We start from the raw sequence: 26580 nt of genomic DNA, 5'->3' as shown, positions 1-26580 counted from the left end.
GGTGCAGGCCAGAACCTTGAGGCGCTTCTTATCTTATCGGAGGCTGAGCTGAGTCATCAACCCCCACCACTAGCGCATGCACTTAAACTTTCGACGCGTCTGGACGCGTCTTTGGATTGAGCATTCCATTCAGAGCGATCCGACGTATCCCACCACCATCTCCCAGGTTCAGTAAGAGACGAACACACATCACAATGGCTCCCACTGCAGTCGAATCCGCCAACATGTCCGCTCCCGAGAACCCAACAAAGCAGAACGGCGGCAGCCCGGCCAAGCGCCACGAGGAGTACCAGTATCTCGACCTCGTCCGCGAGATCCTCGAGACGGGGGAGCACCGACCAGACAGGTCCGAAGCCATCGCATAACCACTAGCAATGCACAGTCACTGACGAGAAACTCAGAACCGGCACCGGAACCTACTCCATCTTCGCCCCGACGCCGCTCAAGTTCTCCCTCAACAAGGACGGTGAGCCCCTCCTGCCCCTCCTGACCACAAAACGCGTCTTCCTCCGCGCCGTCATTGCCGAGCTCCTCTGGTTCGTCGAGGGCAACACGTCGTCCCTGGCCCTCAGTGAGGCCGGCGTCAAGATTTGGGACGGCAACGGGTCCCGTGAGTTCCTCGACAGCGTCGGCCTCTCCCACCGCGAAGTCGGCGATCTCGGCCCCGTCTATGGCTTCCAATGGCGACACTTTGGCGCGGAATACGTCGACGCAAAGACAGACTACACAGGCCAGGGCGTCGACCAGCTCGCCGAGGTTATCCACAAGCTCAAGACGAACCCCTACGACCGCCGCATCCTGCTCAGCGCGTGGAACCCCGCGGACCTGAAGAAGATGGCCCTGCCGCCGTGCCACATGTTTGCCCAGTTCTACGTCTCGTACCCGAGGGCGCGCGGCGCGGCGCCGTCGACGGACGAGAAGCCCAAGGGACACCTGCACTGCCAACTGTACCAGCGCTCCTGCGATATGGGGCTCGGCGTGCCGTTCAACATTGCGAGCTACGCGCTGCTGACACACATGATTGCGCGCGCGTGCGACCTGGTTCCTGGCAGCCTCACGCACGTCATGGGCGACGCGCACGTTTACGCGGACCACGTGGACGCGCTCAAGGTGCAGCTGGAGCGGGAGCCGCGGGACTTCCCGATGCTGGAGATCAACAACAGGGAGGCGGGTTGCAGCATTGATAGGTGGAAGGTGGAGGACTTTGTGGTCAAGGGCTACGACCCGCATAAGACGATTGCCATGAAGATGTCTGTGTGAGAGAAGAGAGGCCTATGCGTTGCGTTCCCGGGGGATGTTTGACGGTTTGGTCTGATTGTTTTTTTTTTGGGTCGGCATTTGGAGGGGTGTTGGGATTTGCATTAATGGATGCGACACAATGAGCCGCGATGAGCATGAAAATATGCGGGTGAGGAGAGATGACGATTGTCCTTTGAATAGAAAGCATTGCGGGTGGGCAAACAACGAGAATAATAGCAAGCACACAAAGATAGATGACTTGGCTTATTGCAACTACTTGTTTGCCTCGAATGCTTGCAGCCGAGTCAAGTCCTGGCTGACATCGAGTTGGTAAAGATTCGATGGTGGCCCGATTGCTGCAAATTGGCTGGCAAATACAGATAGAGCAGCAGCAGCAGTAGCACCAGCACCAGGTTTGGCGGGTGAAGACGGCATTTGAAACAGCAGCAGTACAGTTATGCACCGGGTAATGCAACAAGGCCTGCTGGTGGGAGCTTGGGCCAGCCACCCCTTTGGCGATTTCGCAGCTCCCCATTGGATGCATAACGACACGACATGCAACCTTGGCCAGCGAGCTTCGTACAGTGCGCTGCGCCGTGCCTGGCCCCTGACTGCCACGGCCTCGCTTCTCTCCGGGTGCTAAGTCCCCTTGGTCCCCCGTCCACCCACCAAGTTTTCACTTTCGACGCTTCCTCACCTCCTCCTTAACCGTCACAACCTCCACACCAACCAAAACCTCACTACGGATACAACGATTTCTTCAATTGAATCACAAAAAAAAGGGCACCGACTCTGCCTTATCACATCCCGCCCTCCCGCCTCTGCCACCCCGCCGCCAGCAGCGCGCATCGCGCCTGGCAAGCCGACTTTCTTTCCAGGAATACCACCGACCCCCAATCGAAGACCGCCCTTGACTCCCCTCTCGTCGTCGTTATTGTCGTCGCCGCCGCCCTCGCGCGCGCGACGTGATCCGAGCCACTCATGTCCGCCGCCGCAGTCGCAATGGCCGACCACGACCCTCACCCACACAATGGGCACGACGCGCAGCACGATGCTGCCCACGACCTCCACTCCTCCGATCCCGATGCCAGCGCCCTTGGCGGTCCTGGCCCCGATGGCGTTGACTCCCCCGTATCCACCCCGAAAGAGCGCCATTCCCTCACCCTCGACCAACGCCGCGCCCTCCGCCGCTGGGCCAACGCGCAGACCATCCGGCCCAGCCACAAGGCCTGTATAGACTGGTTCTACAACCAGTACGGCCAACACATTTCTCAGTCTACCGTGTCCCACTCCCTCAGCCCAAAGTATTCGCGTCTTGATGGCGACAACCCACAACTTAGCGGGTCGCGACTGCGCTTTGGCAACTGGCCTGATGTCGAGAAGCTCGTGCTTAGGTGGTACCAGCAGGTCCAGGCCACGGGACGCCATCCGACGAACGAGGAGCTCGGGGAGAAGGCCAAAGCCATCTTCACGGCTTTGCCACGCTACAAGGACGAGACCCCGCCCGAGTTCTCCCCCGGCTGGATTCACAGGTTCAAGAAGCGGTACGGACTGCTTATTAGGCGGCAGAGACGTCATGGCGAGGGCGGGATGAACCCTGCCGACGACATCGGATACCTCGCCGACTGCGTACCGCGACTGATGGCGCTCTCCGCCGAGACCAGCCCCGCCGCCATTCGCGAGTCCGTCATGCGTGCTCTGGGTGTCGAGGCAAGCCTGCAGACATGTGCCCTCGTCCGCGACGAGGTCCTCCGCAGAATCAGCAACGCATCCTCAACAGGCCCGTTGTCCCCAACCACGGCAGCGGCAGCAGCAGCAGCCGTCCCGCCTCCGGACCCACACAGCGCGGACGCGAGCATGGTCGCACCCCCCGGAAGCGACACGCCCATGTACGGCGACGAGGACCCCGACATTGTGCTGCAGAACGCGCTGCGCCAGCTGCAGCAGGAGGAGGCGGAAGCAGAAGCCAACGCGGCCGCGGCACGAGAGGAGCGCGAGCAGCGTGAACGCGCCCAGGGGACGGCCGCTGCTGCGCTGGCGACGCCCGCCATCCAGCGGGCCGCCTCCACGGCCTCGCGATTCGTCCCATCGACGCCCGAGCTCAACCTGACGCCAATTAAGAATGACGATCCTGTCTCGGCGAACGAGCGGCCCCTGCGGTGTCCGTTCTGCGTGAACCAGAGGATGCTTCGGACGATTAAGGAGGCCGTGGAGCACATGTCTACCCACGTAGTGGTTTGATTTGAGGATTTGAGTGAAGCACGGGAGCTTGATTACAGCCAGCTTCCATGAGAGAGGAGGAAAGGAGGAGAGGAGAGAAACGAATGAAATACCCAACTTTGTGATTATCAATACTGGCGACCTCGGATCGTCTGAAGTACTTTTACTTTCTACGGGAGCAAACTCACGTGCTCTTGAACAAGCTTGCGGACTTTCCCAACCCATCGAAAAAAGGAGGCCGGCTGCTTCTTCTCTCACCGCCAAGCGCAGGTTTATTTCGCAGAAATCATGAGGAATGCATGAGATCAGGAGCAGGGCGCGGCACGGCGCACGAAGGGAGCTTTTATTCGCCACCCTGTATGTAGCCTTATAATGAAGATTTTGTTACGTTCACTGTGTATTCCTCTGTCTGCTTTGAAACACCAAGATGAGATGTTCTCTCGATGGCGCTCATTACTCGTCAGACTTGAAAGACTGGTCATTTTATTGCACACATGCATACACTTCGTCACATTTCGTGGTCGAAAAAATGTTGAACTGGTTGATCTTTTTCTCTTTCTCGCTCAAGTACTGGTGTTGCACTATCATCCACTGACTTTCTGGCTCATCCGCATCATCCACTCATCATCAAAAGAGCCCTTCTATCCTCTGGCCCTCATCCTGTGACGCAGCGCGTGAGGGACCAGAGAAAGGGCCCTTAGCAAACTCCCGTGTCGATAAAAATGGAAGAAATATGGCAAGTCAAGTCTGCCGTTTGCCCAAATATAACGCCCGCCAATGTCCCCATTTCCCATATCCTCATGATGGAAGCAATTCCGTCTTTCGTCTTTTGAGAAACTCTTGGACATATGGACCCCCGGGGGCCGCATCAATAATTCTTTTTGTTTTCCCGTCATCAACATCAACATCAGTCGAGGAAAATCGTTAATAGGGGACCTGCCGAGGCCAAAGAAGCGTAAAAGAAAAGAAAGGTAGTCGCTGGCGCGTGAAGGAAAGTCGATCCACTGGCATCATGGTCGCATGTATATCAAGTCCAGCTACTAAGAGAAAACAATATAGAAGTGAAATTCGGCCATCACCTGTATAACAAGACAGAGTGTGGCAATGCGTCGCGTGCGCTGGGAATCATGAAACAAGAATGCAATGGCGGTCGGGAATATGCTTTTCTTCGTAGACAGTCGCAGAAACCATTGGGGACCACAAGCTCGCGTGCGCCTGAATCATACTTGCTCAACGTATAGCAAGAGCTTGTCGTTACGGTCCAGAGCAGTGTCAAGATCGTTGTCGCTCATGAGATTCGGCTTTTCTCCAGTCCGATCGTCCTTGTAAAAGAGTTGGATCTCTTCTCCGACAGGAATCTTCAGTCTGTCTGAGATCTTGTCGTAGAGCTGCTGGAACGAGATGTCGTTCGGCACTCGGATGGCGATGAGGTCACCGTTGAAGTAAAGCTTAATCTTCATGGCCTGGGCTTGGGCAATACCAGGTGAGACAGATGGCTGGGATTGGGACAGCGATGATGGCTGCCGAGTCATGCCTGGCTGGCCCATAGATCTTTGCTGTGGCGCTGCGGAAAGCCCCGCGTAGCCGTTTCCGTTCAGGTTATTCCTCGACGATTGTCGCGACGCACCGTCCGCCGGCGAATCCGTTGACGATGGCTGAGAGCCGCCCGATAGTCTGTACTCATCTTCGTTCGGTGCGTTGGGGTCGATTTCGTAGTCGCCCTCTCTAGGAGCAAAAAACTGTCTGACGAGGGGGCACCTGGCGATATACGCAGGTTGTGCGAGGAGGTTCTTAACGTAGGCGTCCAGATTGTGTAGGCGACCCTCGGTAATAGCATCAGTAACGTAGTTGACGGGCCCCGGCATGTACGGCAAGGTGCGCTTTTGCGTTCCCGTGTTGCCTGCCTCTGCGGGAAACTCGGTGAGGAGCGCGATTTGGAAGTCGTAAAAGTCCTCGTAGTATCGAGAGAGCTCCCAGTGACGGCCATCCTCCAGCACAGCCTCGATGACAAACCAATACTTGTCCTCGGCAAAGCAATATCTGGGGATGCGGGCTGAGATCGGGGCATACAGCTGGTCGGCGGATTTGGTGTAGGGGGTAGTCGGCTGCGATGCCGCCTGTTGGGAAGTTCGCGATTGTTGGTAATTCGCCTGTTGTTGCTGCGGCTGCACGACAAGTCAGTTTGATACGAATGAGAATGGGGTGGGTTTGACTTACGAAACTGTTACCGGTCTGCTGGGAGCCACGACGTTGGCCTTGCTGGATGCTCATGCGCTCCATGCCTTGCTCCAGAGAACCTTGCTGTGGCGCACCACCGACATCGAACTTGCCCAGCGTAATGCTGCTGTTCTTGTAGTCGGCAGCCATCTTCTTCCATTCCTCAACCTTGGGGATACCCGCCTTCTTGATAGCGTCTGAAGCATTGCCAACAGCGCTGTCGGTTGCCATGTCGCGAATTTCGACAAATGACACGGGGATAAGACCTGGCCCACCAAGTCGACCGATAGGCTTTGCAACGAACCACTCGGGGTTGGATTGCGCGATGACGATGATGGCTTCACCAGCCTTGGCTTCCAGTTCGTCGGCGCGCTCTGCAACAAAGTCGTACATTACGATGCCGTAAACCATCGCGCCAGATCCCTTGCCAGCAGATCTGGACATGCGCTGCATTGCAGGAGGTGATTGCATGGCACCTGGAGGCGGTGCGGCTTCGGCATAGCCGGAATCGTGGTCGGGGTTCTTGGAAATAGTCGGTGACATTGTTGGGGGTCGGGGCAAGCCGCCACCGTCGGACTGGCCGCTGTCTCTCTCTGTACGGCCCAAAGCCTGGAAAAACGCGACAGGCACGAGACCGCGAGCGTCGGGCAAGGCTGGGTTGCAGGCTTCGTACCAGTCAGGGTCGTTTTCTCTTCCGATTACGTGGAAAAAGTCGCCTCGGGAGAAGCTTAATTCCTGGTTGGACTGGGCTTCATAATCGTATAGGGCTCGGATAACCTGGAGGCGGGTCTTTGGTCAGCAAGCTGGGCGTCGTAAGCTTTCCCCCCCGGTTGCCCCCTGGTTGGGTTGGGCGCGGCATCCAACGCTGGGGAGACTGGTGGAGCGGGCAGATAATTTACACACCTTCTTCGGAGGGACGATGGCAACGGCGGACTTTGGGGCGATGCTGATTTTGGCGTTATCCTTTTCGCCCTTGATGGAGCGACGGAGGGCCTGTAGTAGGTGAGGCATCGTTAGTAGGTGATCGGAGAAGCGATTTCTGGCTATCGATTCTCGAGACATCTTGCTTGAGCGCATGCGGGGTCAGGAGGACGAGAAAAGAAGGAAGCAGAGTAAGTGACAAAGTCGCAGAGCCGATATGAGCAATGCAGCTTTCGGCATGAAAATGTCAATCGCGCAGTGATGTGTTGTGGAGGAAATCGCAAGCACACGTGGTGATGATGATATGCGCGCATCTGGCTTCATACGAGGGAAGACGAGGGGGGGTGTGTGTGGTTGAAATGGGGGAGGGGGGGAATGAGACGGAATGCAGCGCAGCGCAGCGCAACGTAGCGGCGGTGGCAGGCAATATTAGGAAGAAGCACAGCGGCAGGTACCAGAGGGGACGATGAATCACGAACCTTCATCTTGTGTGACACTCCCTCTGGATGAGGGTAAGAGTGAGGGCGAGGGCAGTCGCAGGCGTGTAGAGACCGGTAACCGTAACCTGGCGAGATGGAAATTGAATGCGAAGCTCGAAATGGAAGTGGTGACGGGGGGGTACGGGGGACGGGACGGGGGACCCTGTGGTACCACGGAGAGTCGATAGGAGGTTAGGGAGCGAAATGTTCCTTCCGCACAGCCTGATTGGGCGCAAACAGGGGTTGCAGCAGAGAATCGGTGCGACGACAAGGACGACGAAGACGACGACAACAACAGGCGGGAAGTGCTTGAGGTGTAGTGTCTATGTCTCGTTTTGCGTGTGTCGCTACTGGACGTCGATGCTGCGGCTGCTGCTGCGGGAGGGTGTCGGTGTCGCAGTCGCAGAGGCTAAGGCAGTTCCTGCTCTGTCGCAAAACAAGCCGAATGACGCACGGAGAAGGCGCTGGTGAGAAGGTGCGGATGTGGTGGTGGTTGTTGCTTGTTTTTTTCTTCTTCCCTGGTACCCAACTGAGGAAGGAGGGGAGGGGCCGGGCTGATTGATGCCGGTGCAGACGGGAAGGAAGCAGGAAGGGAGGGGCGATGATGACCGGGTCGCACTTTCCTGGAAATTGCGCTGTTCGCTGAGTCGATGCCGTTGGGCGTCTGAGGGGAAAATTCCGAAAAAGGAGGGAGAAGAATGTGGAAAGAAAGGAAAACCCGAAAAAGGAACGGCTGAGATTGAGACGTCGCCTTCCTTCGGTGAGTTGACGTCGAAGTCGGACTTTGTTCGAAGTTGTTGGTTGTTCGTTCCCTTACAAACTTCCTACGCTGCTCTGCTTCTTCTCGGTTCCAACACTCGGATTCTCTGTGTGCTGATGCCGAACGTTTCCACGCAAACACAGTCTCTTTTTGTCGACCAACAAGTCCTTCCGGCTTTCCCGCTTTGAGGCAACGTTGTCCAGTTGTCTTTCTGTCCTCTGGCTGATCGATCGACTGACCGGCGTGCTAGGCTGTCTCTCCCTGGCTTTCTTATTCCGACTCGGAAGCTGGCTGTCTGTCTCTCGCTCTCGACCTCCGAAACAAGATGCCCGCAAATCAACTCGGGCTACACAGTGCTGCTCGTTGGGGTCGCAAGAGTTGGCAGTGCGTATACACCTAAGCGTCGCTCCTCAGTCTATGACTGTCGTCCAAGGTCCAAAGTTGAAGTTCGACTACTCGGCGAAGTGCAAAGATTGCGCTGGAATGCGGCGGGCCGGCTGTGAGCGAAGTGAATCGACCTGGAGGGGTGAAGGGAAGGCAAGGGAAACACGTCAAGAAAGGACGGCGGACGGGCGAGGGTAGAAAAGGCTCGTTCGCCCAACCCAAGCCTCTTTACCTCTGGCAGACCAGCTGCCCAAGCCGGGGTACCTGGGTACGCACCACGCGCTAATACTACCCTACGCCCACGCAGCCCGCCGTACTTAGTACGCACTTCCAATCCCCGGGATGCGCTCCCAAATCCCACAAGACCAGACGAAAGGGAAGCCCACGAAGCCCAGGAAGGGGGGGATGGCCCGGAGAGGGGGGCACAGCTGCACCACAACGGTTGGTAATGGGCTTGCCTGGTGGGACTCCCCGTCTGCGCAGTCACCAACCCAGTTACCTCAAGACCATGCCCGCGAGATACCCTGGTCTGTATGGTACACAGTACCTTACCCGTCCTGGCCTGTCCGTTCGCTGGGCGTGGATGGGTAAATTGCGCTAGGGTTGCGGGTGGGTGTCCTGACTCCAACGAGGGTGTCGGCCTGCAGATTATGGGTGATGCGACCTTCGTGTGCGTCTCTCGGTCCTGTCGACGTCGACGAGGGTGAGTGCTCTTGACACAGCCTGGCTAGCAAATGTTTCTTTTCTAACCTTGGAATTGCTGCTCCCACTTCTCATCAGATTCTTATTCCCATCCGGATATCAGTCCATATTCATGCCTTGCGCTCTCAACCTTTCCCGGCGGCTGTCACCACTGCCATCGCATGACCGGCGCTGACCAGACTAAAAAGCCCTTCGCGCCATCCCGTAACGCAGTAACGTTCGGGACTCACCCGTTGCTGGACAGCTAGACAGCAGCCAGACAGCGGCGGCTCACAGGCACGGAGACTAAACCGACTTGTGTACGGATCGGGCATTGCGCGAAACTCAGCGGGCGTGGCAACCACCTTAGCAGCCCTCACCTCAGATGGAAAGCTTAATCGCTAAGAGGGCCTCCGGAGTACATAGTATGGTCGAACGGGAGACGGTGATAACGAAAGAAGCTACATGTGCTCCTGACTTCTACTGTCAATCCTCGGCTCTCAGTGGACAGCCTGGGTGTTAACGCGACAGTCTTGTGCCTCGCCCGCGTCCTACGGGCAGCTCTGGTCGCATGCCACTTGCAGCTTGGCCAACGACAGAGTTCAGGGACGGCTTCCTCTCTGCCAGTCATATCGTGCAGATGCATGTCTCGCCTTCATGCTCCCAAGCCTCATGCCGGTGGCTGCACCGGCTCTCCAAGCCGAAGCAACGCATCTGGGGATGCTCGGAGAGGACCTGATGGATCCGTGGAAGACTTGATGGATCCGTGGAAACGGCAGGGCAGGGCAGCCCAGGCCCCAAACCACCAGAAATCCCGGTGCCGTGCCCTATGACGGCACTGTCGTATTCTTACAGGGCACAGCACCGTGGCTAACAGCAGGAGACACACGACGACTCGCACAACTGACACGAGGTATGGCTGGGTCACCACTGAGCAAGCAGCATCGCATCGCATCGCAGCGCAGTTCCAAGACACACCATTCCGTTTGCTCAGCCCTTCTCTGTGATACTCCCATCGGCATTCCATCGCAAGACGACGACTAGCATCTCGTGCCGTTCACCTTCTTCAGCAAGCCAACAAGTGCACCTAACTGTCTTGTAGCTAACCGAACTCTCGTTCAGCAGCTAGAAGGACAATTATCAACCAGCAGATGGATCTAAGGCTTATCTTAGCTTCCCCTCGTCAACACTCATGGCCATTCTTTTCCCCCGCGGTTGCACAGCTTTTGCCACTGTCTTCCTGGGCACGCACATGGCATCTCCTCCGCTAAAACACAGACCTTCTGCTCTCCATCAACACCCCATCTGAATGACATTGACCTTACACGCCCCCATGCGAAACAACGGCATGCAGCCAATAGCATCAGTGTTGAGCTTTTGACACTTGCTTTTGCATGAACTGACCTCTTCTTTTAAGCAGCTTATCCCTTCAATGGCCGAATTGTCAAGCTTGGCTCATATCGCAGTGCGACGCAGGGGACTGGACAAGAGAAGAGACTTGGAGCGGCATCTTATCGATTAACGCAAAGACTCTCTCGCTCCCTTGTGATCCCGAGCAATGCAGCAGGACGGGGTATCCTGTACCTCCCTCCATCTATCGGCCACAGTCTAACAGAGTTCTTCCTTCTTCGCAGCCAGGAACAGCTTACCATCCAGCACCAAGAAATGCCTCTCTCCTGCGACCCCTGTTCTTTGCGGCGGACCCGGACGGTTTTTCACAGGACCCATTGAGTTCCAGCCTAATGACTGCAACGGCCCAGTCAAGGTGCCATTTCGGTCTCAACCCAACGACCGTCGAACCTTGCCACACGGAATCCTTCCCCGGCTGGCTGGATTCGCTACAAGCGACAAGCGAATGCACTGGATGCTAAGGATTTGCAGGCTGAGGGCACAAGGCGTACGCGGCAGTCTCGGGGTATTCCCTTCAACCTCTAACGCGCCTCTTCATCGAGACTTGAGGAATAAGGAACTAATGGAGTCACAAATTGGTTCAATGCGACGCAGGCTTCGCAAATTCACAGCAAGCTGGCGTACTCGATGAACCAGGTTTGAATCTCACGAAAGCCTGTTCATCAAGCGAGGAATGCCATGGTAAATATCCCGAGCTGTATTGCAAGGGTGTCGTGGATCCAACGCGATCCTTGCCAAGCTTACGGGTACATCGCGAATCTTTCTACAGTTGTCTCTGACTGGTTATGCGAATATCGTCGACTGATACAGCGCCCATGAATGGCGACTCTACTGCTATGCGCCCTCTCGCCAATCTTTTCCCAGGCGTTACCTCCACCAGTCACGCGGCCGAAACCTAATCGGATTGTGCATCCTAACGGCATGGCGATCTCGCCCTACCGTTGGCTCTTGGTCTTTGTGTGCTTTGTGTTCAAGCTAAAAGAAGTACTTCTGAGCTAACCTGGAGAGGATTTCAAAATCTAGGCCGGGCTAGAAGACGCCCCAGCCAATTGATCAACAATTTGCGGACCAGCTTACGCGCCAACGCGTCGGTTGAGCAACTTGGCGCGCGCGTCCACAAAAACACGACACCCACTGGCTTGTTGAAATGAAGGTCAGTTCAAGTTGGACAGAGTCCGGCTCTTCAACGCCGTATCATTCCACAGAATGCTCATCACGGCGACCGCGTTGTACCTTGTATGGCAGAAACCATGCGCATCTCCTCAGAATGACCTCATCCGAGGACAGCCCCGGCGACGGCGCCTTCTCTCTCCGTCCCAACTTTCCAACGCTTCGAATAAATTGCTGCTTCTCCATTCGCCCACCCCTGGTGCTTATGATGTCGCCTTAGCTTCGCCTAGCACAGAAAGCGCTAAGGCTGGTGCAAGAATCCTTGTTAACGTCCCGTTTCAGCGGGACGGTTCAGGAACCACATCCCCGCCTCTCTTGGCTCTGCCAGTGAGTGACGGAGGTGGCAGTCTTGATATCAGCGCTGTGTCGTCTCGTTCCTGTTGATCGTGCAGCCTGTCACCTGTCTGCGGGAGCTCGGCGGCGAGAGTCAAAGATAGCGGGAAATATCTTAAATCCATTCTTACCCGCATGGTCTCACTCCTAAACCGGCCTTATCATCCATCCATGGTGCGGGTAGGTTTATCGACCCTGGGCTACTGCACACAATCATGGCATTTCAAGCTCTTGGCAGGGGATGACGTATGCTGGGACGTTGGCATCGCAGCCTCGTTGTCTGCCGACCCCATGCCAACGTGCCATCCCGCAGCTGGTCCCGCATCAAGACGCAGCTCCCCGGTGCCGTGGTCACGCATCCGGTGGTTGTCAGTCACCTTCCAGAACCTTCACCACCATTCCCCACGACTTGGTGAGCAGAAAACCGCCCAACGACCAATGCCAACCATGACTGGGGAGGAAGCCCACTTCCCCAAGGGAACAAGGGCACTTCAATACCGATAGCGAGTGTGAGATTCCAAATACAAAACGGCAAGCGAACCCACATCTAGGGTCTGTAGCCAGTCTTTACATGCGAAGCATAGGGTCAAGCTTTAACTTCATGCCGCAGCTGTGTTCGGATCCAGCCCGTCCCGTTCGCGGACACAACACAACTTGAAACTGGACGTCCCATGTCGCCTGAAACGGGGCAGAGGTCACAACTTTCACCAATGGAATGCCAGCATCGGGCACACGTCTTTTCCTTTTGATTATTCTTCATCGAGTTCCAGATATTAGGAGGAACCCTGAGTTTATGGCTGGTGATCGACAGGTCAGGCTCACCACCACTTGGGATGCCTTGACAATTTTCCGGCACGAGGCGAGGGCAGAGCTCCACGGACCAAGGAGGGAAGAAGGGGTTTTGTTGCACGATCAGCCGGAGCTCCAGACCTCCCACACAGTCTCACTGAGAGATACGCCAGCAGCATGACGACTTACACGTTTACAGTTGTTCGATGTGACCATCAGTTCATACGCTGGCCGAGCTCTTCTTCCCGGGACGCCATGATGTCACACTGAAGTCTTGAGCCGTCGTGTTACGGGTTTTTTTGGAATACGGCAAATACATCCATGACTATCGAATGATACCGATGAGCCATCACCAGCACCTGACTTCGAAACGTTCGACAATAAGTCGGCATGCAACAAACCCGTCCACACCATTCCGTAGCGCCGATTTGTGGTTGTCGATCCGCGGCCTAGCGAGAATGTGGAGGTCGAGGTCGCGGAGAACAGTCGTCTTGGCACGGTGAAACGGGGTCTCCGTCCCATCAACGCGACGGCACCATGCCACTTGGATCTATGCAGCTGCTCGCGCGATGAGTTCACTCCATCGGAGTTGCGAGTCCACGGCGGCCCCTCCCGCCGAGAATCTCACCATGCCTAAGTCCCCGGTCAGATGGAGACGCTGGCTACGGGTCGGCGACCGGCGGGGATATCTGTGAGCCGATGTTCGAAAATAGCTGCTTGCGATGGGATATCGGGGACTTCAATTACGGCGGAATCTCGACCATAATTCCTATCCACACTTGTACACTATATCCAAAGGCCACAAGCTCCGCGGAGCCCACGATCTAAGAGGGCATAAACATATTGGCAGGCCTGCCAATATCAAGGCTCAGCTCGGTCTTCATCCGGGTTCGGCGGTGTGGCCCATGATACTGGATGGTTACACTGAGAAATCACAAGAAGCCAGGAATATCTGTAATTATGCCTTTTTCTGTACCACGCCAATCATTGCAAATGCTGACGTGCCCGGCAGGCCGTCTATTCCTGGCCCCCCCTCCGGTCACCGGAACTATCGTAGGTCAACCGTACATAGCCCGGAAGCATCGCGTTCTTGCAGCGGCAGCTCGGCACCCTGTTAACCCATTCAATCCGGGTTTGAGGGACCTCAAGTCCCGGGCTGCCAATCGCCAATCAAAGCGCACCCTCCCATTGACAACGCTCCGGCTATCAAACAGCACAAGAAATAAATAAGACTCAGTTGACAGGCGAGCTTCCATTCACATCGCAAACAGAAGCTTCCTTCTCCAAAAACCCCCCAGCGCCGGTATGGGCAAGGGTCGCGGGCACGGGCATATCTCACGCACGGCAGATCACCAGGGCCGTCAAGGCGTGCCGTCGAGGGGCTGTGGTGAGGGGGAAAACGAGCAAAGATTGGGAAAGTGACCTCCCCTAAGGTTTGGCTCATCTTTCGGAGGGACCGCTCTGGACCGCGGGGAAATGGGTGTACCGAGCCTTTCATACACTAGGAAGATTTTCCCTCCCTCTACCTTCACTGTACCGTAAGTTCACTTGTGTCGACGGGCTTTGTAAACAACTGTACGCCTTGGTAAAAACTGCAATGTGGCATGCGAAGGTGGGAGAAGTAAACGCTCCTCACCTCTCGGATGAGTGCAGTTGGAGGTGGCAGACAGATGCTTCCTCTCCCCCCTCCTTCTTCTCGGCCCATGTCGGGCAGATCCGTCTGCCCGCGCTCCCGAAATCCTGCCCAAGTGCGAACACGCAAAGTCTGAAAGATGATGCCACTCAAAGGACACCATGCGCGCTCATGCTAAGTTCGTCTCGGGGGGTGTCTGCTCGTCTGTCAAGAAAGTGACAGCTGCGGCCGTGAGCAGCGGCAGTCCAGACGGTCCGAGAGTTAGAATACACTGCTGCTGCTGCTGCTGCTGCTGCTGCTAAGAAAGTCCTCGTGCGGGATCAGATCTCCCTTCCGTTTCGGGCAACCTGCTCATCGCTGGGAGCCGGAAGGCACTTCCTACAAGCTGTCTCCGACATCTTGCTGAGATTGCATTTCTTCTCGCGCGCTGTGGAAGCGCGTTTGTGTTCAGTGCACCGTTCATATCTTAATCGCCAAATAGTTCAGGTCGGGGCTGTAGATAGCTAGTATCACCAAGCTCTGTCTGTTATGCCTCCACCTCGGACTGGCTCGGCCAAGTTGCTATGAAAAGGCTCTCGCACCGAACATGGGATCGTCCACTTTCTTCTGTGTACGCTGTCTCCATTTCCTCTTTACTGAGGTAAATTGGACCACTGTAGAAGAGCACAGGACCCATCCGACAAGATAGCTTATTCTTCCCAACGGATTAAAGTGAACCATTCAGGTGTTGCCTGACACTTACGTAACTCTTCTCTGCAAGAACGATTTCTTAAGTAGCGTGAATTGCAAGCATGATCAGGTTGATAGCTACTGCGACCACGTAGCAGCAGCTTCAATGTGGCTTGGAACCCAGGAATTATGATCACCGGGGGTCTTTGATCAGGAGACGAGGTGCCAGGCCATGTTGACCTTCGAAAGCATTGTAACAGAAAATGCTTTAAGCATTAAGTCGAAAAGACTATGGACCGCTCCGCTGCCCAAGCTCAACTTCAGCAGATATCATGTGATATAGCGACGTATATGCAAACGCCTTTTGCCCCAAGACCCAAAACCGATGTAACACCTGGCGCCTTCTATCCTTCAACCCAGTCATGTCCATCTTTTTCCCATCCCAAACGCCTTCCAGCTCGCCTGCGCTGCAACGCGGCAAGCCGGGGTCAAGTCCGAAAGCCCCCAGAGCCAACTGCCGGCCACCCAGGGCCGGCTAACATCGTTCGAACACCAGCGGCAGCTCCGCCTAGTGTCGTCGATTATTTATTTCGTTCGTCTTTTGCCTCCCACGAGCCCCCGAGAGGTATCCCGCTATTTGAAGCTATGCGTAAGCGTCAATGCCGTGCAAAGGGGCAGAAAGGCAGATCGGTAAAATCGTGAGTTCGTAACCAACAACGAGGTTTGGTACTTCGAAGAGTCGCAGGAAATGCATGGTGAACAAGCGTGGTGAAGTGACAATCGAGAGAGGGGGAGAAAACAATAAAAATGAGGTCTACGAGGAAATTCGGGTACCCGAGAGGTCCTTTTTGTGAGATGTGAACGGGTTGGAAAGGTTTGGAAGGGATGGCCATGCGCAAGGCCTCAGGTCGGTGGCACGAGGAGAGTAAGGAGGTGTAGAGCAAGTTGTGATGAGAAGAGAAAGATGGGCGAGCAGCTCAGATCTGGCCTTTGATGTCAACCTTGCGGAAAGCTTCGGTCCTCGCAGATTCGAACAGTGGTCCGGCTTTGCCGGTCAACAGAGCGATGTACTCTGATCGTTCTTCGAGAAGGTGCTGACCATTGTAGTCGACAATGAATTGAGCCGCATCAACGTCGGACTCGAAGCCGAGCTCCTCAGTGATGAACCGTAACTTTACGTCTGGCTTGTATCTGTCCGATAGTTAGCATATGTGCGAGCGAATGATGGGCGGACGAAACTTACGCCTTGCAAATGTTGCACAGAGCAGCGAGACGCTCACGAACGACGAACATGTCCATGAGGTACGCTCCCATATTGGGAGTATCCAGGTAAAGCTGGAAGAATTTGTGGTAGTTTCCCAAGGCGAGAGCGGACCGCACCTGCATTGCGTGCTTGATGGGCCGCTCCTCCTTCTCTGCTGTGGTTAGATCTGCCAACGTATCATTAAGACCGGTACGGTTGGCGGTGTGAATAAAATACAAAATGCGGTATGCCTTGAATTCGATGGGGTTCCCTTTCAGGCCTTTGGCGTACAGGGTACGCAACTGGGTCTGGCACTGATTATACTCACCAAGGTCCCCCTTCTCCAAGGCGATGCGAGCGTGGAGTTCGTAGACGGAAACTGTGAAGTCGTTCTTGATCCGTTGCACTGTCAGGTCTTGACGCATGGACTTGAGCTGATCGCATATGTAAGAGTAGTTGCCCTCTTTCTTCCACTTCTTCTTGAGGAGATCCATCGTCTTGTGCAAGACACGCTCCGGACGGACCTGGGAGGGCACGGGAGGAGCTGTCAAGCGAAGGTACCTCTTCTCCAAGGTCTCACTGGTGCCGACAACGGGACCATCTGAAGGCGGAGGACTGGGCGATCGATAGGATGACTTATATCCACCATCGAAACGGCGTTGTCGCTTCTCCAACTGCTTCTGAAACTTACTTGACTTGGGCAGAGGTTCGTCGAAGCTGGCTCGTTTGTCGGGGGACGCGAAAGAGATGCGGTCTTCCAGGGCGTTGGATCGGTTGCTGTTAGTAGAGCGCCAAGGAACAGTCTTGTCATCCGCAGTAAATTCATTGGACTTGCGCTTCTTCGGGTTGGGCGTCGAAGTGTCATATCGTGTATCATAGGAAAAGGCAGCACTCGGAGTGGAGTTCAGCTGGACTTGTCGCTCGTTCTTAATCAGAGCGGCAGGAAACGGCACGTTCGTCCAGTCGGTGGACTCGAGAGTGCCATTTTCCATGTGATGGGAGATGGTCTCCTTCAGCTTGGCTTCAATCTCGGGGCGAGACACAGAGGGATCCATGTTGGCAGGCAAAAAGGACTTTTGGACATAGTCGCGGACAGAGGGCGGCCACTCAACCTTGCGTTGAGGTTGAGGTGGCGGGACTTGAGCGTTTTGTTCGAAGGCTACCGTGGTCTGGGATGGCGAGCTGTAGACGGGGGCAGCGGCAGGGGGAGGAGGATACTGGCCGAAGCTCTGGCGAGCCTGGACTGCGGTGTATGCTGGATCTGGAAAGAGCAGTCAGTAAACGGACTTGCAGAGAGCAGAGATGAGGCGATTTCGGGGGAACTCACTGGGAGGATAGGCGTAGTTGGCAGGAGGTGCCGCGTAGGGGACGCCTGGTGGCGGCGCCGGCCAGCTGGTGGGCATCATCGTGTCGGCGGTGAAAAGGGCTGTTTCTGACGTGGATTAGTTTGTTGGACGAATTTCGACAAGCAAGAGCTTTTTGGGTCGACGTGTGGTCGGCGGCGGTCGTTGGTGTTGCGGATGTGAGAAAGAGATGGACGAAGTGAGGTTGGGGAGGTTCCGTGAAAGGCGGTGGAAATGACGGGTGGTCTGTGGGCGAGGGATTTCAGGCATGGGACCGCGTGGAGTGGGGACCAATAATGTGTGTGTCCAAGCCCAAAAATAGCCGCCTGAGCCCGCGACGACAATGCGGCTTACATAAGGCATGTCTTATCGCTAATGTGGCTTGTCGGCGATAAGAGGCGCCCACGTTCCGTCGGCGTTCGCAGCAACCGTGGGGTAGTTCTGCGAGATAAACTGACGCCTTGAAGTTAGCTACGCCATCAGTTACAAATCCGACTTTGAATCAACCTAGGCACCTGTGCTGCTTCTCCAGCTTACAGACCTGACATTAGCAGTCGTCTTTTCTTCAGCCAGAATCATGTTCGATTCTTGAACAATCCACAAGCAGGACGCCGACCCTCCCCACAGCCCGAGACCGTACCTGACCTCGCGGCCCGTTGTTCCCCCCACCAAATCCTCAGATCGACGCAGTGCTTGCGCATGCTGTCCTATCCCCGGATTCCCTCCCAACAGATATGACGGATGTTTCTAAAACACATCGACCTCACGACCGCTCTCCGGCCCTCCTATCTTCCGGATGAAGTCTTGTTGTTCGTCCAAGACAACGTTGGGCTCTACGAGGGGTATGCCACCGCACTCAAGTTGACCTCGAAGCTGGGCGAATGGCTAACAAAGGTTGTCGTTCTCTAGCAAGTTCAAGCTTCCTCACCAGCAAAATGGACAAGTCTACCTGACCTCCCATCGAATCTGCTACGTCGACAAGGAAGAGCCGCGCAAACACTCCGTCGCCCTCGATCTGAAGGATGTTGATCGGTACGAATTTTATGCGGGCTTCCTCAAGTCATCGGCAAAGATTACGTTGATACCAAAACCTCTTAAGCGATCCTCTCTTCAGACGAGAGCATCTGCCATTTCGTCTCCTCGACCTGGCGCTGGCTCCCCTGCCCGAGCGGACAGTCCATATCGGCCCCCGCCAGACCCTGCAGCTGCCTCTGCGACTTGGGTGTGCACCATCTGCAGTTTCTCCAATCCGGTGCCGTCCAACTTCGATCCGACGACAGCAAACATCCACACTCCTCTACCGCCATGTCTCGCCTGTGGCATCAAACCCAGCTTGGCGCACGTGTTGAAAGCCTCCATCTCTAACGCCACGAGCCGGACACCTGCCCCAGCGAGCCCTACTGTCGGCTCGCCGCTCGCAGTGCGACCGCGACCTACATCCACCAGGCCAGAAGATGGGGGATCATTACCTCCCTGGCCTGCCGCCTCCAACATTTCGGGCTTCCCGCAAAAGTCCTCCGACCCGAGCGCGACATTCCAGTGCCCTCGATGTACCTTCCTCAACCACCCGTCTCTTCTCTCGTGCGAGATTTGCGGGGCACCGCTCATATCGCAGGATATACCACAAGCAGTCGCGCAAGAGCAAACGCAGCGGACGGAGTCTCCGGGGCCTACCCTCAACTCGACTGCTGCTGTGCCGGATACAGCAGAGAGCGTCAAGATCTCCTTCAGAGGCGGCGGTGAAAAGATCTTTTACGAAAGGCTGAAAGGCTCGATGACGCAACGGAAATGGCTTCTCCAAGGTGCTCCACCTATTCCTCAGAGCAACCGGACAATTGACGATAATGGCGCTGTCGTGAGAGCCCCTGCTGCTGCCCCTGAGCGCCCCAAAGGCGTTGGCATTGCAGGTCTCGAACAGCGAGGTCTCGACATGCGTAAGAACAACGAGGTGATGATAGGCAGCGCTTTTGAAGACCTCGACGCCTTGATGGCGTCTGCTAAGGAGATTGTGGCACTGGCCGAACGATTTGCAAGACAAGCGAATGGCGGGAGTGGCGCTGCGGCATCCGAAGCCAACGCGCTCCTGGCTGAATCCGCAAGCCAGCTTGGCCTGGTCACCACAAAAGACATCGTGGGCGGCAGCAGCTCTGAAACTCTGTACCTATCGGAGCTCGCGCGCAATCTTGCAGAGTTCTTGACAGACGATGCTCGTGGCGTTTTGAAGAAGGCCGGAGGAATCATCAACTTGGTTGACCTGTGGGCCATGTTCAACCGCGCCCGTGGCGGTGTCGAACTCGTCAGTCCGATGGACTTTGAGAAAGCTGCGCAGATGTGGGAGTCGCTCAAGTTGCCTGTCCGGCTTCGCAAGTTCAAGAGCGGCGTGCTTGTTGTTCAGAGCAGTGACCGCACGGACGAGACTACGATCAAGGGTCTGGTGTCCTGGCTGGACGACTTACACGAATTTCCACCTGAAAAAGAGCTGCCCTGGGACTGGCGGCAGTTCGGTCGCGGAGTCACTGCTCGCGATGCCGCCGAGAGATTTGGCTGGAGTATCGGCGTGGCAGAGGAAGAATTGGAAATGGCTGAAGAGCGCGGGGTCCTGTGCCGCGAAGAGGGTATCGAGGGCCTCAAGTTCTGGAAGAACTACATTGACACGGGAGACACGAGGCGCAGGCGTAAGAAGCACCGCTGGGAAGAGGACGAGGTGTTGAAAGCACTCAAGGAGAGCGGGCTGATGTGAGGGAAATGTATTGTTGACTTGGATATCTATCATGCGCCGCGTCGGCGCGTCTGCAGACATTAAAGCGCATTATATTCTACATGAGTCCTGGGTTTCCCGCGCAGTCTGCCGTCTAAGTGTACCGCCGATCTTGCTTCCACCGACAGGGTTTTTGGTACCCCGATCTATTCTCTACCCCAGACGCATAAAGCAAAAGTTGAAGTTCCTGAACGCCGCCCATATGAACCAATGCCCAAGGGTAATACTGACAACCAAAGAGAAAACCAATTCGTTGGCCGCATTCCAGATCAGATCAAGACGTTCAAAGGTTCAAAAACACACGCACACGCACACCCCGCCAAGCTCATGACAGCTTCTCCATGAGGCTCCCTCTCACTTTGCGGTTGACAACACCACCAACACCGTAGGCCGGGATGATACGGCAGATTCTCGCCATGGTGCTGATACCCCAGTTCTTGGCCACCACCTGCCAGCGGTCCTTCCACGTCACGAGGGCCGCCGGCGCGCTGGGGCGGTTGTAGATATCCAGACCCAGCAGGTGCAGCGGCGTACTGACGAACTGCACCATGGCCGGGGCGGCGAACTGCATGACGGTCAACCCGCTGACCTTCTTCGCGACCTCCTCGCCCATGCGCTCGTTCAGCCAGGGGCCCATGCGGGGCGGGACGTTGAAGCTCGCGAAGATGGTGAGGCAGTCGCGCAGGCCGAAGAGGGCGTAGGAGAGCATGGGCACGGGGCGGGGCGTGGCGCCCGGCGGGCCGAACATGCGGACGAAGACCTGGTCCTTGTACATGCAGATGCCGATGTTGGCGGTGCTTGAGGCGGCGAACTTTGCGGTGCCGGCGGTGACGTGCGAGGCGGGCTTGTTCTGGGCGGTCGCGACGGCGGTGTCGAGGGTGTTTGCGGTGAGGTAGGTGCCGCCGTAGAGGGCGAAGATGAGGGCGAAGGGCTTGCTGAAGACGACGTGGTGGGGGCGGAGGAGGAGCTCGCGGAGGCAGGACTTTACGCAGTCGCCGAGGCTGCGGCGGCCGGAGGCGTTTTCCATGATGGAGCTGTTGGGTTTTACGGTCAGCCTTTTCGTTCGTTCTGTTTGTTTGGGAGGGGGTTGTGTTTGCGAGGGTGCTTACCGATCAATGATGGACACGAGAGGAGCCACGAGCGTGCCGGCGCATGCGGCGCTGAAGAAGTCGACGCCGAGGCGCGGGCCCAGGTTTTTTGTGTTCCATTTGGTGCCCTCGCGCATCTTGGCCTCCATGTCGACTTTTTGGGCGAGCGCCAGCGGGTTTGGCGGTTTGATCTTGAGGTCTGGCGGCGCGACGGTCGTTGCGGGAGCGAGCCCCTCTGGTCTGGTGTCCCTCTCAGCCATGCGGGCCTTATTGTGAGGGTGTGTATTTGAGTGTTGGCTCTCGGAGCCAGACGCCTCGAGATCGTTATATGCTACTGCTGCTGGCGACGAGCAGGTTCTCGGTGACTTTGAGTTGGCTGTGGTACTCCCAGTGTCGCTTTTGCGCTTTGCGACGGCTTTCCTGAGCAATAAATAATACGCCCAGAATTTGGAGAAGGTGTGACGTCTGTAGGATGGGTGACGTCGTGGAGGGAACCGGCCGGAGCTAAACAAAGCACACACAACCTCACTTGAACGAATGCAAAGGACGGAACTAAGGTAGTCTCGATTTTCCTCCTGGGGAAGGAGAGTCAAGGGAAGGTGAGGCGGAGGAGGGGAGATGGGTGAGAAGTAGTAGAAGAAGAGTTCAGAGAAACAGGAACCCAAAGAAGGAAGGCAAGCTGGGGAAGAGGACCAGCTTATGGGGAAAGCTATGATTCCATTGTGAGAAGGGAAACAAACGAACGAAACGAACGGGGGGATCGGTTTCGTGACTGGCGCTGGTGCTACTCTGCTTTGCTGCTGCTCAGGTCGGGTCCTAGGTCCTAGGTCCTGGTGCTAAAACGGAGCTTGACCGGGAGGCGCCCGATTTATTTTTTGTGTCTTGAGACCCCGGAAAAAGCAGCTTTCAGCAAATGACGGGTAGGAGTTTAGTGAAGCAGAGTGGGCATTTCGGATCCCCTGGTCGGGTGTTTGACGAATCGACGGTCGAAAATTTCAGCTTACTGGGGACCGAAGTCGGAGATAATCGGTACGAGGACCCCGAAGGAATGGGTGACAGCGTGGGATTGCGGGCGGGACAGGTCTGTGTCTCTGTGTCTTGTGCTGGTCTGGTGGTCTCGAGTCGAGGTATTATTATTACCTTTTGCTACCAAGGTATTATTAAAGAGACTTTGCGAGACTTTGGGCCATGTTAGCCCGAAGTTCCGGTGTGATAATGGCCCCAGTGGAGGGAAACAGCACAAGCAGCAGCAGCCACTGGGGCGCCTTTCTGTCAGTCACGGCATCGGAGCGCATTCCTGAAGGGCCTGAGTCGGAGCGACGGCCGATGGGCTGTGTAGCGCAATGCAGCAGCAAAAGTACTACGGCAGTACACCCGTCCTCCTGGGCAGGTAGTGTAGGCGTACACTATAAAAACTGGGTTTCCGGGGTTGTCGACAAAAGAGCGTGGAGACGATGGGAGTCAGTCGGGACCTGGAGACTGGAGTTTCGTGCCCATCAGTGGGGGTCATACTCGTGATATCGCATGATTCCCTTCGGACAAGTGCTTAAAAGGACAAAACGGGCAATTCTGCTTAACTGAGGGTGGGCCCTGCCATTCGGCGTGCATGCCGTTGCCCGTCCGGTTCTCTTCCGGGCTTGAGACAGCTCAGGACGAATGCCTTAGACGGCCCAACACCTCAGTCCTCGGTGCCATTCCTTGGGTACATACCCTGCCAGACAGACCCAACCAGGGGGCCGCGTGGCGTGCGGTAGGTACCAAAAATGCAGCAAAATGTTTCCAACCTGCAGGGCTTGGCAGGGTTTATTCGTAAAAAAAAGGTTGAAAGCATTAAATACCATTAATAAGACGCACATTGACGGAGTTGACAGGTCGGAAAAAAGAGATAACTGGAAACACACCGTAACTTTTTGAACATGACCCAGTCCTTCGCTGGAGAAGTACGTCTGGTCAGTGGTTGATGGATGCACTAACAATTAACACCACACTTCAGCCGAATGAACCCAATTGGATCCAATGAGCTCTCCAACGGCACATGGCAAAGTTCTTGCCTGGCGCCTGTCCGATAGCAAAGGCAGGTAAGGGAGGCACGTACCGAGCTGCGTACCTGCCCTTTCTCCCAATGGCTGCTGCCTCACAAGTCCCCATCCCAACGGGGAAGGTGGAAGGAAGCTCAGAGGCCGCAAAGGCAGCAGCAACCTCAGGAACCCAAGCCAACTCTGAGTGCTGTCGCGTCCCACGAAGCAGAGTGCGTCAGCAACATTCGTATGTCTGACAGAGCAGAGCATCACGCCAATTCGAAGCCAAGACGACTTCTTCAACTTTTGCTTCTCGTGTGAATATTCTCCTTGCTGTTTCTGGTCCTGCCCGCGTCCGTCATTCGCATCACACAGCAGCAGCAAGTGCTTCTTCCCTTGCGTTGCATCACCGTCACGCGCTCATTCACTTCTCACATTCTCACCACCCGGCATCACCCTCAACCCCAGCTCAAAATGCGCGTGGCCAAGCAATTCACCCCCGAGGTGCTGCTGAGTGCTCCCCGCCGCGGCCCTGCCGTTCCCAGTCCAGACGGCTCCTTGATTCTCTACACCCAGTCGGCCCACAGCTTCGACGACAAGAAGACCCTCAAGGAGGTCCGGCTCATGGCCGTCGAGAGTGGGGCTTCGCAGCAGCTCGCCGACGGCGACAAGGTCCATGATGCCCAATGGATCCCAGGGACCAGCACCGACATCATCTACTTGAAGTCGGGCGACAAAGGGACCACTCAGATATGGATTGCTGATGGCGCCGAACCTGCCAAGGAGCACTACGTTGCTGCCGAGTATGATGCGCCCATCAGTGCTCTCAAAGTGAAGGCTCTCGCCGATGGGAGCGTCGCCTTTGTCGTTGCCGGATTGGTCGGCCCCGACGGAGGCCTGTTCAATGACAAGGCGGACGAGAAGAAGTCGACCGGTCGCATCTTTGACGATTATCATGTCAGAGTTGTAGGTTGACTCGGCCTTGCTATGACTTGTCTGGCTGTGACTAACACGTGTGTCAGTGGAACGAGCTGTACAAGGCGCAAAAGTACGCTCTCTGGTACTCGACTCTCATCAATGCACACGGTAAGTGGGGAGTTGCTGGGGAGTTGCAAAACGCCATCAGAGGCACCACTCTCGAAGCGCCCTACGGCATGTACGATGTCGCCGACCCGGGAGACAGCTTCGACGTCAGCGAGAAGGGCATCACCTTCATCGCTGAGGACACCGCGCCTTCGTCACCAGAGTATTCTGGCATCTCCCATGTCTACTATGTTCCCCTTACCTCGTTCACCGCGGCGCCCACTGTCCGTCCGAGAGCCATTGTCATGGGCATCTCCGAGACCAAGGCCTTCTATGCCAACGTTAGATTCTCGCCTGACGGCTCCAAGATTGCCTTTTTGCACTCGTCCTATGATAGCCCGTCAGATGTGAGGCTGTACATGGGCCATACAAGCTCTTTCGGCGCATACGATGTGCACAGAATGATCTTTGGAAAGAGGCCTCGCCTGCCCCCAAAAGCTTTTGAGTTCGCGGGCGATTCTGATTCTCTGCTCATCACGACTGAGGACTGCGGGCGAGTGAAACTATCACATCTCGAGCTCCGCCACGACGCCGAAGCTACATCACTCGTGGAAAGTGGTGTCGTGACCGCCTTCTATCCCCTACAAGAGGGTAACTACGAGAGGCTTCTTGTCACCAGCAACAACATAGTTGACAGCAGCCTGTGGCAAATTGTTGACGTCTCGATGACCACCCAAGCAAGAGTCATCTCGTCGGCAACCAAGCATGGCGCCAAGTATGGGTTGTCGCATGGCATGGTTTCTGAATTCTGGTACGAGGGTGTCAATGATGCTGTCGTGCATTCCTTTATCATTAAGCCGTCCAACTTTGACGAGACGAAGAAGTACCCCTGGATCCTCTTACCCCATGGGGGACCGGTTTCTTCTTGGCTAGACTCTTGGTCAACAAGGGTACGTGACTAACAGCCCTACCGCGGTTACCAAACTAACGACACCACAGTGGAACATGGCTCTCTGGGCACAGCAGGGTTACGTTCTCATCGCACCCAACATCGCCGGCAGTACAGGCTACGGCGTTGACTTTACAGCACGAATCTATCGCCAATGGGGTGGTGCACCCTATCAAGATCTCGTCAACTTGATGGAGTACCTCAAGCCGCTGCCGTACCTCGACCACAGCCGCGCTATCGTCGCGGGAGCATCATACGGCGGTTACATGGTGTCCTGGATGTTCGGACAAGACATGATCAAGAAGTTTGCGTGCGCAATTTGGCATGACGGCATCTTCAACCTGCCGGTGTTCATGCTGCAAAGTGACGCCACCGGCGGCGGGCCGGAATTCGGGGGTGCGCCGTTCCTATGGAGCAACGGCGAGGAGATGGAGAAGTGGAACCCGGCGCGTCCGGAGCTGTTGCGGAATTGGAAGCATGCGCCGCCGACGTTGATCATCCACAGTGAGAAGGACTACCGATGTCCCATCACCGAGGGCCTGGCAGCGTTCAACACCTTGCAGGCTCAGGGCGTAAAGAGTCGTTTTCTGACTTTTAGCGACGAGTGTCATTGGGTTCTCAACCCCGAGAACTCAATGGTCTGGCACCATACTGTCTTTGAGTGGATGGAGAAGCATATCGGTGGCAAGGAGGCGAGAAATATCTAGAGCGGCATGACAACAGGAAACAACACAGAAGTCTCTGAACAAAATACAAATCGGAATTTTGTCGCTTTTCTGCAATTTAAAAATGCATTTGGAACAAGGACAATGGCAGACTAGCCATCGTCGACTTACACGACCCGGCACAATAAGCCTCCGGCACCAAATCGATCATCAGTGGGTCGGGAGTTTAAATTGCCGTGCAAGTGGATGGGTAGAAGCCTTCAGCGGTAAGGAGCTTCAAACTTCCGTCCGTCAACTACCCTACTTGGCAGATTTCTGGATTCTGCCGTCGCTGATTCGACATCGTGGTGACATTGCGGACAGTCTTACCCCGAGCCGTACGACTCCCGACCCAACCGGCCGTCGCGACTCCTCAAAATGTGGGGTGCGCCCGAGTCTCGGTCTTGGCCCGGTGACCTTGGACATTGAACGGAGGCATCGTGACTTGTTTTTGTTCTTTTCTTTATAAATCTCAGGCGAAGAGCTTCCGAGAGCTCTCACGCATCCGTCTTGGTTCGTCCGGGCATCGAGAGTTGAGACATCATCACC

General features: G+C 55.8%; 7 protein-coding genes across 7 annotated transcripts; 4 read left to right on the top strand and 3 right to left on the bottom strand.

Moving 5' to 3' along the window:
• Positions 1-194: 194 nt before the first annotated feature.
• THYA (Thymidylate synthase) lies at positions 195-1260 on the top strand (the record flags this gene model as incomplete). Its single annotated transcript, XM_036640755.1, has 2 exons — positions 195-346; positions 402-1260. The coding sequence occupies 2 exons, from the start codon at positions 195-197 to the stop codon at positions 1258-1260; spliced, it is 1011 nt and encodes a 336-aa protein (XP_036495083.1).
• Positions 1261-2220: 960 nt separating this feature from the next.
• On the top strand, positions 2221-3480 carry CGCS363_v008905 (CENP-B-like protein 2; the record flags this gene model as incomplete). The annotated part of the gene is made up of 1 exon (XM_036640754.1): positions 2221-3480. The coding sequence occupies one exon, from the start codon at positions 2221-2223 to the stop codon at positions 3478-3480; it is 1260 nt and encodes a 419-aa protein (XP_036495084.1).
• A 1199-nt stretch (positions 3481-4679) lies between these two features.
• Positions 4680-6687, bottom strand: scd2 (Protein scd2/ral3; the record flags this gene model as incomplete). Its single annotated transcript, XM_036640753.1, has 3 exons — positions 4680-5624; positions 5677-6453; positions 6580-6687. 3 exons carry the CDS (start codon positions 6685-6687, stop codon positions 4680-4682), a joined length of 1830 nt encoding a protein of 609 aa, XP_036495085.1.
• A 9195-nt stretch (positions 6688-15882) lies between these two features.
• On the bottom strand, positions 15883-17554 carry CGCS363_v008903 (THP3-like protein; the record flags this gene model as incomplete). The annotated part of the gene is made up of 3 exons (XM_036640752.1): positions 15883-16096; positions 16149-17409; positions 17476-17554. The coding sequence occupies 3 exons, from the start codon at positions 17552-17554 to the stop codon at positions 15883-15885; spliced, it is 1554 nt and encodes a 517-aa protein (XP_036495086.1).
• A 678-nt stretch (positions 17555-18232) lies between these two features.
• On the top strand, positions 18233-20231 carry vps36 (Vacuolar protein-sorting-associated protein 36; the record flags this gene model as incomplete). Its single annotated transcript, XM_036640751.1, has 2 exons — positions 18233-18333; positions 18401-20231. 2 exons carry the CDS (start codon positions 18233-18235, stop codon positions 20229-20231), a joined length of 1932 nt encoding a protein of 643 aa, XP_036495087.1.
• A 343-nt stretch (positions 20232-20574) lies between these two features.
• Positions 20575-21597, bottom strand: CGCS363_v008901 (uncharacterized protein; the record flags this gene model as incomplete). Its single annotated transcript, XM_036640750.1, has 2 exons — positions 20575-21283; positions 21359-21597. 2 exons carry the CDS (start codon positions 21595-21597, stop codon positions 20575-20577), a joined length of 948 nt encoding a protein of 315 aa, XP_036494943.1.
• A 2232-nt stretch (positions 21598-23829) lies between these two features.
• On the top strand, positions 23830-26034 carry CGCS363_v008900 (Dipeptidyl-peptidase 5; the record flags this gene model as incomplete). Its single annotated transcript, XM_036640749.1, has 3 exons — positions 23830-24321; positions 24378-25328; positions 25378-26034. 3 exons carry the CDS (start codon positions 23830-23832, stop codon positions 26032-26034), a joined length of 2100 nt encoding a protein of 699 aa, XP_036494944.1.
• Positions 26035-26580: the final 546 nt, after the last annotated feature.

This window comes from Colletotrichum siamense, assembly GCF_013390195.1.
Source record: "Colletotrichum siamense strain Cg363 chromosome Unknown KSG_Cg363_contig05, whole genome shotgun sequence".
NCBI lineage: Eukaryota > Fungi > Ascomycota > Sordariomycetes > Glomerellales > Glomerellaceae > Colletotrichum > Colletotrichum siamense.
This window is presented reverse-complemented; position numbering and strand designations above follow the sequence as displayed.